Raw genomic sequence first — 12,834 nt, forward strand, 5'->3', positions numbered from 1 at the left:
TTCGAACGATGACTCCTTTAATTCATGACAGCAATAGTTGACAGTTCTACAAGGAATGCTTCACACGTATTCCATGCACCCGCCGAGTCGAAATGTTTTTTTTTTTTTTCGTGCGCCTGATGGTGGCAACAGTCCTCACTTTCACGTGTTTTCTTCTAAAAGAGTTGAGGCCTCTTCATCGAAAGAAGAAAGAAAAGCATTTCACTGCCCCAGAGGCAAGAGAGGCTACTTTGAGAGAACGATCTTCTTCGATGTGACGATGAATACAGCCACTAACAGACCCCAGATAAGCTGATATGGATTCTGCAAAAAAAAAAAAAAAGAGAAGGCAGAGAAAGCAGTGATGAATGCCTGTGCATATCGAGCGAGTGAACCTTACACACAATTACATTAGCCATGCAGTACCTAGTTGTGCAGGCACAGCCTTGCTTTACCCCATATACCGTTGCAATGCCTCTATGCAAAATCTGTTGCCCACTGAATTACATAACAGTGCTAGCTGTGGAGGACTTTATGAAGCATGAAATTTGAATATGAGCTCGCATTCCACCTACTTATCTACAAAGAGCACATGTTTTTTTATTTTATTTTTTGCATAAGTTAACCTGCTGGTCAAATTTGGGAAAAGCTTAAGGTATCTGTGGTGGTTTTGTGTTGCGTTGCACGGAAGAGGGTGACAGTTTTATTAACTTTATCTCGATGACTCGAATAAAATGTCTGCCTAGTGTTATTTTAATGCTTCAGAAAGGCCCAGGTGCACACAATGTGTGCCTTTTGTGCATAACCTTTCGCTTCCACATTTGAAGTACGCACCTAGTGACAAGAGCAGCTTTAGTAAAATTTTCAAGCTGTTTGACTGACGTAGTTCCCACTACATCATTGTGACAATATTACATCATCATTGCTTCAACTTGCCTCTATTATTAGAATAACATGAGAAGGAAACTGGTTTTATAAGATGATTTTGGATCACCATAAACAAAAGCACATTTTGAGCTAGAATATAAAAGACAACAAAAACCTCTCACTAGATACATGACAAGGCAGAAAAGCTTCCACCCAGACGACCTAAGCATGGCAGCAGACTCAAAACAGTCCTGATTATCTGCTCGGCTATAATCTCCGATAGTAAGGTCACAGTCCTATGACATCAGTCCAGCATGTGTGCTTGCTGGCGCAGGATGGTGTGCATCTGCCTTTGAAGTAGAAACGCGATCACCTTCTACAGCCGTACCAGACTAAAGAAATTCAAAATAGAGCCGGCAAGCTACCATGCCAAACTATACTTAGTCAAGGTGAAATATTCAGTAGAAAATTTGTATACTACTAAGCCTGCACCCCAATTTATTTCACTTATAGCACACCACAAAGGTTTTCCTAGGAGATATTTTGGCGGAAGATTTCCCTGACGTCAGCCTGCCCCTGATATCAGAAGTTACATGCCACAGTGGTCTTGTGGTTATGGTGCCCAAATGCTGACCCACAATCGCAGGATTGAATCCCGGCAGCGGTGGTCGCATTTTCAATTCAGATAATGCTCAGAGGACAGTGTTAAAGAACCCCAGGTGGTATGAATTGCACGAGTCTTCCACCATGGCGCCACTCAGCCATGTCGTGGTTTTGGAACGTTAACTCCTAGTAGTTATATCTCAGAAATTACCTACATGTAGTTGTGAAATGCAGCCTCGATGCACAATGAAGCTTAAAAATGAGAGGGGAAGTGGGATCTTAAAGTTCCTTTGAGTCCCTACCAACTCATAGTAAGGAAGACTAAGCTCTGATTGTTCGGTGTTCTCCTCGGAAAGAATATGGCCCTGGGTTCGATTCTCTGGAGCAGCACAAATAATTCAACTATGAAGCTTAGCTTCTAAGTGAACCAGTGCGCTACAGAAAGGTAGAGTGCACTTATGTGTGGCATTGTCCTAGGCATGCAGCACAATGAGTAGTGTTCAGCCATACCTGAAGGCAACAGATTACTAGTAAGCAATTACTATTTTTTGGTAGTTTTACAATGAGTCAACTGATCTTTGTATTCAAAAACATACACCGCAATCTCATTGCTATTTTCAGCAACTAGTAACATGTATTGATTGATTGATTTGTGGAATTTAACGTCCCAAAACCACCATATGATTATGAGAGACGCCGTAGTAGAGGGCTCTGGAAATTTCGACCACCTGGGGTTCTTTAACGTGCACCCAAATCTGAGCACACGGGCCTACAACATTTCCGCCTCCATCAGAAATGCAGCCGCCGCAGCCGGGATTCGATCCCCCGACCTGCGGGTCAGCAGCCGAGTACCTTAGCCACTAGACCACCGCGGCGGGGCAAAAACTACTAGTCACATGTAACCTTATTCAAGAAACAAGGTGTAATGCACTACAACATCGGGAACAGTTGAACTTGATGACTGGTATACAGAGAAACGCCTGGCAGTCGTGCCATGCAACAGCCTCATTCATGCCAATGTCTTTCAGAAAGGCAAGCCACTGATTGTGAACTGGTAATAGGAAACCAATGCAGATACGATTGATTGCACTTTAGAAATCGCTAACTGTCATCAATTTTCTTCAGCAGAGACTGAATCGTGGTTGCTTTCTCATTTTGTGTAAAGCGTACAAATCTGCATTCAACCCACCAATCAACGTACAGTTGAAATCTTTGTAGAGGGAGGTGTCCACTTCTTGTCTACCGGTGGCTGCCCTGTGAGCCGACAGCGACCCAGGTAGTCCATCATGACATACAAGTTGACCCACCAAGGAACTCCCAGGTTCTTCCTGTACCTGGGTGAAAAACTTGCAGCTGAGCACAAGCTAAGCATCAGCTAACTAAACGTAAATTAAGCTAAGCTCAGAAACAAAGAGGGTAATCGTACAAGGCTAGGTTGAAGTGTTCATGCAGTCATCAGAACTACAGGTCTGCTAGTGCTCATGTTTTCGTAAGCTTGATCTCGGGCTCACCATTTTGGCTAGTCAACACCTTTCCAACGCAGCCTTAATGTTGCCACAACAACAAGCTGCCACAACTAACTGAACAGTTATTAGTGAAATTTCACTGTATAATCAATAACTTACATATGATTTTCTGCAATAAACCTTTAACTGCATAAACCTTTAACTGCAGCTGTTCCGTTTTGATACTGTTTGTGAGAAACACAGGCCCTCACTGCAGTAGCTGTGGCTAAATGCCACGTAATCAAGCCAAAGGCACTTTTGCGAAAATTGCATTTGGCTAACAAACCGTCGCTTTTAAAATTTCTCCGCAATCAAAGCAACATGCAAGCCCCTTTATTGGTTCGAAAAGGTGTCAGCTCCCACCTGTGTGTGAAGTGCACAAATACAGCCAGCTTCACTCAACTCAGCTGCTGCTTGACAAGTGGAACTCTCGCTGCCATCCACTTGAATGCATGGTTTCGACTGGCCAACCAACAAATCAAAATCTTCCAGTACAACAGCACACTAAAAGCATGTTGAAATCTAAAAAAACTCTTATTAACAAGATTAACAAACAGTAAGGAATACTCTGATCGTAAGTGCAAATGGAGAGTTTATTTTCACAAAATAATCAGTGCAACAGAGTCTGCATGGAAGACTAGCCATTGCAGTCTGTGCAAAAGGAATGCGCTACTTATTGATGCATTAAGTGTAAACACAAGTCTCATATAGTTGGAACCTTAGCAAACTTTACAAGGCACAGCACATTGCAGCATATTGTTACTGTTAAATGATTGAGTTATATATTCCTTAATGTCATATCCAAAAGGTGCAAATGAATCATATACAAGAGCCATAACAAAGCTTATCCTGATCATGTGTAGAAGTTAAGCAGCATTGGTATATGTGTGATCAAGTGCAGATATAACAAAAAAAAATTGCACAAAATAGAGAATTGAGAATACACAGGGTAGCTTGTCACCGTCTCTAGCCATTGCTTTTTTTTTGTTTGTTTCATCCCAGCTTACTTAGAGGTTAAGTATGCAGCTGCATTATTTCAAACATTAAATGAGCTCAAACTGACTGAATTATAAGGTACTGTACTTCCACTGCCATTTAGCTGCTTTCATAGTATCGAACTACTATGCAGCATAGCACTTTGTCTAAATATCTGCTTTAGACAGATTGCAGCAAATGCCTTTAATTACCAGCACTGCATGTGCAAATAAAAAACCCGTCAAATTCTTTACCTTACCAACTTGAAAATTGATGTTGGATGGATGTTGAATCAATTGCAAACTCACATAAGTTATGACGTGATTATTTATATTGCCTTGTGCCATTGTTTATTAAATGCAATGTTTTCTTCTTTCGTACTCCGGTTATGCATACATAACCATTTTTACCGGGTGAGTGCCGGTGAAACCTTTTCCCAATTTTTTTACGTTATGATCCCACACTCGGCAAAAGACATTTTGCATGATTTGAAATGCCTGGGAAATCAGTGGACAGAAGTGCAGCCTCATTGAGCAGGCTTCGCTGTGCATGAAGGACCTTGTAGAAAAAACATTTCTGGCTGATTTGGCAACACACATTATAAAGGCAGTAATGTTCATATACCACATACACTTGTTCGCATAGTACACACATGCAATTATACATGTCACTTCTGATATGAAATAAGACATGTGGTTAAAGGAGACCTTTTATGAAAGCGACAGTTGCTAAAGATGGAAAGCAATATGTTCACATCCTTTAAAGGCTCATTTTAGAATACGAATTCTCTATAGAACCCATATAGCAATATATTATGAACATACATGTATAAATGTTAGATGTGATAAGGCATGTTATCTAGATACAGAAACAAACAGCCATGTGTTTCTATAACTCTTTTAAAAAGTGTGCATATACACAGTACAAAAAAGAAAAAAAAAAGCGAGATTACTTAAACAGAGTGACAAAAGAAATGCTGCATACAATACAAACAAAAACAATATGAACAATTCTGCCACAAATTGGGAAGAATGGAACTGAAAAAATACAGACCGCCAGTTAAACACTGGCAAAACTAACTTTACACAAAAGTGCGGTCAAAGGCCGAGAAAGCGTGAGAGTACAGATGCATGGAAGCAGAGAGGTTTCAGAGAAGGAAACGAGCCCACCATATAAATATGTTTTTCAATCTAGTATGAGCTAGGCTACAGAGCAGATTTTGTTTTGGCATGATCTTTGGCACTACTCCACATCATAACCTTAAAATATTTTCAGTGAATGAACAATTGACACATGGATAATTCTAAAGATGAATGGAATCAAGGTGTGGGTCCCTCTCTTCAACAAATCGCAAAGCATAAAAAAAGATGCCTAAAATATAAGTATCTTCACAGAAATATATCACAAAAGCTTGAAAAAAGATGAAATGCTTGAAGCGAAGCAATTGTATAGGCCCCTGTGCAACTGCGCCTGTATAATACATAACATGGAATGTTAAGGGCATGCTCATAAGGACAGCAAGATTGCCTTCGCCTTGTTCAGTCCCTAGCTTGCATTTTTGATAAAATATCACTCGTCTAAAGGCATTCCTTAGCATAGATGAAAAAAGATCCCTCATTTGCTTTCAGGTACACGCCATCTTCACTCCAGCAATTCAACAAGCAAATCACAGCAACATATATTTCTACACAGCAGCAGTACAAAACAATGGCTCAGAATAAAAAAATTTCTTTGCAATAATCTCTACAACCAACCTAATGATTGAGAACTATCAAAGTGAAAAACGGCACACTAACCACTCTGAAAGCTTACAGCTGCCAACTGCAAGAATTAAGAGCAGATTAAATGAAAATTTCTATCAAAGCCGTTTTTTTTTTTCTGTCAAAGCAATGTCAGCTTCTGTGACAGTCCCAACTATTTGTATTTATTTCAGCCTGAAGGCTTTCATACATACATGACAAAGCATGACATCAACTGACGGCTGTTGCCTTTCTGGTGCCCTAACCTGTAATGGGCTTTAGTACATGGTGCTGCTCAAACAACTAGCTGCTTAACTCATCGTACTGATATGAACTTTAGTCAAGTGAAAGAGGGTCATACAACCTCTTCACGAAATAGATAACACATCAATTAACACACAAAGAATACCCCGATAACGATTGGCCCCTTGAAAAACTTTCCAAATTTATACATGACTCAGTGGAGTCGGTTTGATAGACTTCACATCTGCAACATACCTGTTCTCAGTTTGATTTGTTGCCCTATACATCAAGGTGTGATGCATCACCTCCCCCTATATAGCACACAGAGACAAAATCGTGCTACGTGCCACAAGTAGATTATGTGCACACGAAAGGTGTTCCGAGAGTAGAATTTCTAGAGAAATGATGAATAATACTGAATATTTCCTTTCTTCTAGATCATAGTTCACTGAGTGTGATGTCATCTATGTTCCTCCATAGCTCACAATGAGCAAAATGTGTTGTATGTACACTTATGAAAAGCTGGGGTTTTTAAACAGTGGAACTTTATAGTAACAAGTTGCAAGCACAAGAAAGAGCATGGAATGTGGCTAAAAAACTTCCTACAACAAGCGATGACGTTCACTCATAATGGGAACAAAACATTAGCGTTCAGCAAATCGTTATGCCTCAGTTTTGGCACAAAGCATTGATGATTTTACTTTTACAGGCCTGCATAGTTTAATTTATTTTGAATGTTGCACTAGTATCGCATTAAACAGAATCCCAAGGCACCATAAAAACGAGCTCCGTCTAAGAGCACCGACATCAGTGTAGAGAGGTGTCAAGAGTATATTCGATCGTCCTTGAGGAAAAAAATATTTTAGATCTTGCCTGAGTGGTTACATTTATAGAGTCGCAAAAATTTTAGTTCTGATTACATGTCATTGCATTATCAAAATACTAAACTGACCGGTCAAGGGACTGTTTCGAACAATCATTTCACGCTTAAATTATGATGCACTGTGTGAAAGTGCATCAAGTTTGTATAGCGTAAATCCAAAGTACTTAATACTACATTATAGAAAAAAAATGAATATGCAGCTTTTTGCGAGTTTCATAAGGTTCTTCATAATTAGCCCGTAATTGAATGTTCAAGGGAAGATGTGAGTCAAAATACATGTTTTTCGTTTTTATTTGCTTTCACAAGTTTGGTTTCTTTACTGTTACGACAAAAAAATTAAAGAATGTAAATAAACTCAAAGTAGGTTAAAATTGCTTTTAAAGAGCACAAGGTGGCTACAAAAAACTTGGAAAAGTGCTCATTGTCCAGAGTCCCATGTAAATTGTCACCTGGCTGCTTGAAATTGCATTTGGCATGAGAGGTTCACTAAAGCCACGTGCTCAAAATAACCATAATTGCAGAGCTCTCATGATAGAAGAAATCTTAAAAAACGTATCTTCTTTCGCATAGATGAGCATTTATTTATATTTTTAAAATGCACTCTTCTCAAGACCCATTTTTGGGTGTCTTCACGAGTTTGGACATCATGTTTTTGGATATTCCAATTGCCCGATCAATATAGAATTTTGTCCACGTATTTCTTAACATGAGGGAAAGGTGCAAGTACAGTCGAACTCCTTTATAAGAGCCACTGATATTAGAGACAGATTGGTATAAGACACCAGTGCGCCTACAGTAAAATATGGGTTGATAAGAAAATGAATACGAGGTGCCCCGCTTTCTCATAAAAGACGAGAATTGCTGCCCGGAGCATGCCTTTTATGAAGGGGTTTAACTGCATCTCTTTTAAAACTTGATACTGAGTGTGTAATTATTGCAAACCAAAACTATGCAATTAGTTTGGGCTGAAGATTATAGGAATTCTCACACTATAAATTTTTTTGATCATAAAAATGCTTCAGATGCACTTTCTTGATAGTTATTCGCATTTTACAGTTATTGTGGAGCAATATTATTGGCACAGAAATATAAAAGTTCCGTGGCATAAAAAGTTACATCAAAAACTAACTATACTTTACACATTGTCGTGGCACAAAACAAAAACTGTGCAACTTACTGCAAAACTAATTACAGATTCCAAATCGGCATAAAAGCCTATAATATACAGCAAACATTTCACTGTCCTAGGCAAATTTTTTTCCGAATCACATCTCCCCTTAATTATTCTACAATCAGTCATGCTCCATTCTTTCATGAAAAAAATCATAAGTTCACGCACGAAAATGAGATTTTGGTTGTATTCATTTTAAGCAAAGCAAAATGATGCTTTTGGTGTTCCTGGCACCTCTAACAACCTTTTGAATACACGCCTTTGCCAAATGACCAGCTGTGGTCATATGAAGCACATTGAGGTTCAATTCATGTAATGAGTAATTTATTTCGCTCTCTTAACTAGCATAAACAACTCGCCTGCCCAAACCTAGCCACTGCTGCTGAAGTGAACAATATGCAAAATTGTTAAGGCAGTCTGTTATAACAAAATTCTAGTCCAGATGTTTCCTTTATGTGTGGTCTGTGCTTTACACAAGTAAACTTTAAACTGCAAAACTTGTAAATGAATGAGAAGTGGCAGGTAACAAAATTTCTTGATTGGCTGCATTTATCTTAAGACCCATTTTCAGGCAACTTGTTGTGTTTGGACATCATGTTTTTGGTGATTCCAATAGCCTGATTGAAACGGAACTTCATTCAGTGTAGCTGGCAAAGCGTATGCGCTGCCGTTTATCATAAAGGATAATCTAAAATAATCACAGAAAACTTTTCTTTTCCAGTCTTAAAAGTATAGCGAAAACAATAATGAATATTGAAATGATAAGCCCAAGTACTTTAACACAAAGCTCGAGCTTTGAATATTTGGGCATCTCTATTAAATAGATACCAAACAAAACGGCTATACAACACCAAAGCAGCTGGCAGCTGCGTGGCTTAAAGGGACACCATGGAGGAGCACAGACCTAAACTGATTTGGTAAATCGTACTTCTAATATAAAAAATGAAAAGATCAGTTTTACCGTAACGGAGCCTAGGTACATACAGGTAAAAGCTAAACCACCAAATGACTTCACTATGCACATTTTTCTTGATACTACATCCAGTTTTAATAATCAAGAATTCAAGGACGTTCTAGTGAAACAAATTACACAAACTAGTACAGTTCAACGATGCTTCATGCACAAAATAGCCCAATCATGTGTAAGTACACTGAAACCTGCGATGCTATAAAAACAAACTGGTGGTAGAGTTGGAGCAGATAATTCACACAGAAAAATTTGGTCTTTGGTTAGCTAGCCAGTACACAAACTTTTCTTGCGAAACAGATGCAGTACCAGCACCCAAGAAAAGCATTTAAGTTCGAATCCACTCATCTGGTCTCCTATCCCTCTCTGGTGTCCTTTCAAAAAAAATCAATGATAAAACTACAACCATTCATGTTCACTCATTAAAAGATATACACTCTATCATTCACTTTCAATGATTTAACTTTCAATGCAGCCAGACTGGCTAAGCCAGCCAAACACTAAATACAATGAAAAAGGCCCTTTTAGGCCATCACACTCCTCATCAGCGTTTATTTCAGTTTGCATTGTTGTGGAGTTGATTGGCAAGATTGGGATGTCAATACCAAATGTGCAACGCTTCAGCGAGGCAATGTACAGGAGTGTTGAATCGAGAATGTCAACGAGCCCTGCAATACTTTTTGAGCATGGTCATAAAATGCTGCCCATTGCTAGTCGAGGCTTCCGAGAACACGTGAGCCAAATATTATTGTGCAGCAAGCGGCTTGGAATTTACAATTAATTCTCAAGGTCAGCTAAAGATCACTTTCTCTTCTCTTGACAAATGATGCAATGTGATGCAATGTACCGTACTCGAAAATCTCCGTCACAAGCCAAAGTATTTGGCCACAAGCTGATTTGAGCATGGCACACACTGGCGTTACCGGGGGCTGCTGTGGAAGGCCGCGATGTCTCTACGAGTGCACGCAGAATTGCATCGAGTTTGAAGAAAAAAAAAAGGGCTCAAGTCACGAGATGCGCGTGACAAGGGAGGCGTGACGTACCTCCTTCCCTTGTGCCATTCATTCCTGCTTAGCTTTCAGAACTTTCGTCAGGACAAGAGGAGAGCTACTGCAGCGTGCAGCAAATTTTTGTAGCACCGCTCGTACTGGACAAATCCTAAAAATTTTCGCAATGGCCAATTCGTGAGGCAATAAGCTTCCTTTAGTGAATCCATTGTATGGCTACTTCGAAAAGTGTTGCAGGGCCCCTTCAAGTATTAAAATGTTGCTGAAAATGAGCAATCAAGGGTATGACTTGGAACTATGTGCAGTCGCCGTTATCCCCGTCATCGGGAGTTTTCAGGCGTTTGATAACAGCAGTGCAGGTTGTGTAATCCACGCTGTGGTGAGCAAAGATCTTTAGCAGGTCACGAACACTGCTAAGCCACCATTCCTCTTTGCCGATCCTGTGCCTGGGATGGAAAGGGCAAGGGTGAGGGGGTAATAAAAAAAATTGAAATAATTTGAATTCTGTAAGCCCGGGAATGTTCACCAGGGCCCTCGTAAAAAGAAAAAAAAATACGAAGACTGTAGTGAGACAAACCAACGAAAAAATAATAAACAAGCAAACATGTTGAAATGTTGCAGAGCACAAATCTGCCTGCCCATAACAGAGCATACATGTTAAGAACATAATGCCCAGCATGTAATTTTCACAATGCTCACGATCCCTTGCTAGTTTTAAGTGCAGCTGCAAGAGTAAAGCAAATCGAAAGCTAATACATTACCATAATAATTAAATTATTGCTGAACTGACACCTCGTTTCTGTATAGATGTACTTTACAGGGCCAGATATGCTAAAGCAAACAACTTATGCTTATTATTTTCTCTGACATGTGGTTGTAATTCGCCATTGAAAGGTTGCTAAATAAACAAATGAACAAACAATTAAACAAAAGAAGGAAGGAGAGAAGGACTCAGTTTTGTCAAGAAATGAGTGCAGAGATTCTCACTGATGAAAAAAAATGTTAACACACTGCAAGGAGTGGTGTTCAAGACCTTTTATTTTATTCTCAAAGTACTAATACACAGTGGCATACAATAACAGCAGAGGTACACATTTTTCATCTATATTACCTTGAAAACGTGATTGTGTCACATGCAAATTCACCCGCAGTTCATAGTTTGTAAAGTTTAATGCCAAAGGTGGACCTAAGCTAACAGAGGAACTTGCCGTGGAGGCAATAATATTGACCATTATTGAGGATGGGTGGTAAAGAATTATAGTGCATGCAATGTCACTATCATTAGAATAACTCCACTACTGGGAGTAGAAACCAATGTCTTATATCCACAGCAGAGTGCCCTGGCCATTGCATCATGCACATGTTCAAAATTAAAGTATCTAAAACTAAACAGACAATCATCTGCTTAACTTTAAAATGCAACACAATCGAGACATGCAAGAAAACTCCATTAGCAAAAATGCCAAATGACCTCAAAATAAATAAATACGCTGCCAGGTTGAAGGAACCTGCCAGCGATAGATCAAACTCACTCCCACAACAGGTTAAAACACCACTTCCTGGTTACTAGTTTCATAATCACATATTCTCATTACAACACACTAGCGACAGTAAATATGTGAGAAATAACTGCCGTCAGGAACTCATAACAGACTAATATTAAGCAGTAAAACCCTGACAGCATATACTTGAGTAAGAGCAAGTCATGGGTATACAGCACTCGAAAAATATTCCAAATGACCTATAAATGAGGGAATTAGGAATGAGCTGCTCTTTTAACAAAATCGCCGCTCGAAAATACCTAACACGCGTCCTGGGCATCTACAAGGTTCTGTGCATACAGAGTTGGCGGCATTTACTTACAACAATTACTTATGACAGGCACACAAGTTTGTTCACACACACGTGAAAGACTACGGCCACCACTCGAAGGCAGCTCTACGCACAACAGTACAGGGCAACGACAGAAAAGCCATCACAACTCATCGTAGTAGGTAAAAAAAAAGAAAGGAAAACATCACAGCACACAGTGGCACAGGGCGAGACGGGGGCACAGTTACACTCCTTTCTACGACTTAAAAGCATCAATTAAAATTTAATAACGAAGAAAAAATGAGGTGGCAGTGACTAGAAAAATTCAAAAAAATATTAAAAGAGAGAAGAGAGGTCATGACTGCTAACAAAACCGAAATAGTAATATCAGCCCATTTTTCATGCGTCATTTGTGTTAGCAGCCCACATCCGAATTAAGAAAAGTGAATGGACATGATCCACCTTTTCTTTAAAAGAAAAATACTCGTAGGCTGTGTCTCTTGGCATACTGTAATCGCGTTTTTCTTTGCACAATTGAACCTTGATACACTATAGCAAGTCACTGAAAGCAAAAAGTCTAAAATGTTGCAAGTAGTGACATGTACTAAAATATGCATGCTCACAACAAATATTGTATATAAAGTATAATGAGGAACTTGCTGTATTGACTTGATTGAAAGCATTATGCAGATTTCCTGATGCATTTCGTAAAACAAAAATGCTTACCAATAATAGGCAGGTAAAGTCATGCATAAAAAAAGTTTTTTTTTTCTGTTTGTTAAGCTAGAATGATCTAGCTGAACACAATACCCGTTAATGAGAGATTTAATTTTTTCTTTGGAAAGTATTCTCAAGTATGATGAACATTGATGGCACTTCCAAATGCTTCTTAATGCCATCAATTTCAGCAGTGCAAATTACACAGCAATATGCTAACGATATAGTTCTCTATAAACGAAATGTGTAGGCTTTGTCTAATGCATTAACAGTCTTCCTCAGTCCGATATATAAATATTACTTCTAAATAGAAAACAGAAGGATAAAACAAGGCTAAAACAAAGCAAGCCTTTTTGCACGACTATA

At 39.1% G+C, this 12,834-nt stretch overlaps 1 protein-coding gene across 5 annotated transcripts in view; it reads right to left on the bottom strand.

The window, feature by feature from the left end:
* Nucleotides 1–12,834, bottom strand: part of Pfk (ATP-dependent 6-phosphofructokinase) — a 70,123-nt gene continuing 57,289 nt past the window's right edge. For 2 of the 5 annotated variants that reach the window (XM_075886985.1, XM_075886978.1), the window contains exons 19-20: nt 2,651–2,783; nt 1–303 (exon numbers count right to left, since the gene is read on the bottom strand). In XM_075886985.1, coding sequence (XP_075743100.1) covers nt 226–303; nt 2,651–2,783 — 211 coding nt within the window. In that variant the 3' untranslated portion in view covers nt 1–225. Of the gene's footprint in view, nt 304–2,638; nt 2,784–10,145; nt 10,386–12,834 lie in introns of those variants that run through there. The other 3 variants (XM_075886981.1, XM_075886982.1, XM_075886983.1) reach the window with 2 other exon arrangements.

This window comes from Rhipicephalus microplus, chromosome 2, assembly GCF_043290135.1.
Source record: "Rhipicephalus microplus isolate Deutch F79 chromosome 2, USDA_Rmic, whole genome shotgun sequence".
Classification (NCBI taxonomy): domain Eukaryota; kingdom Metazoa; phylum Arthropoda; class Arachnida; order Ixodida; family Ixodidae; genus Rhipicephalus; species Rhipicephalus microplus.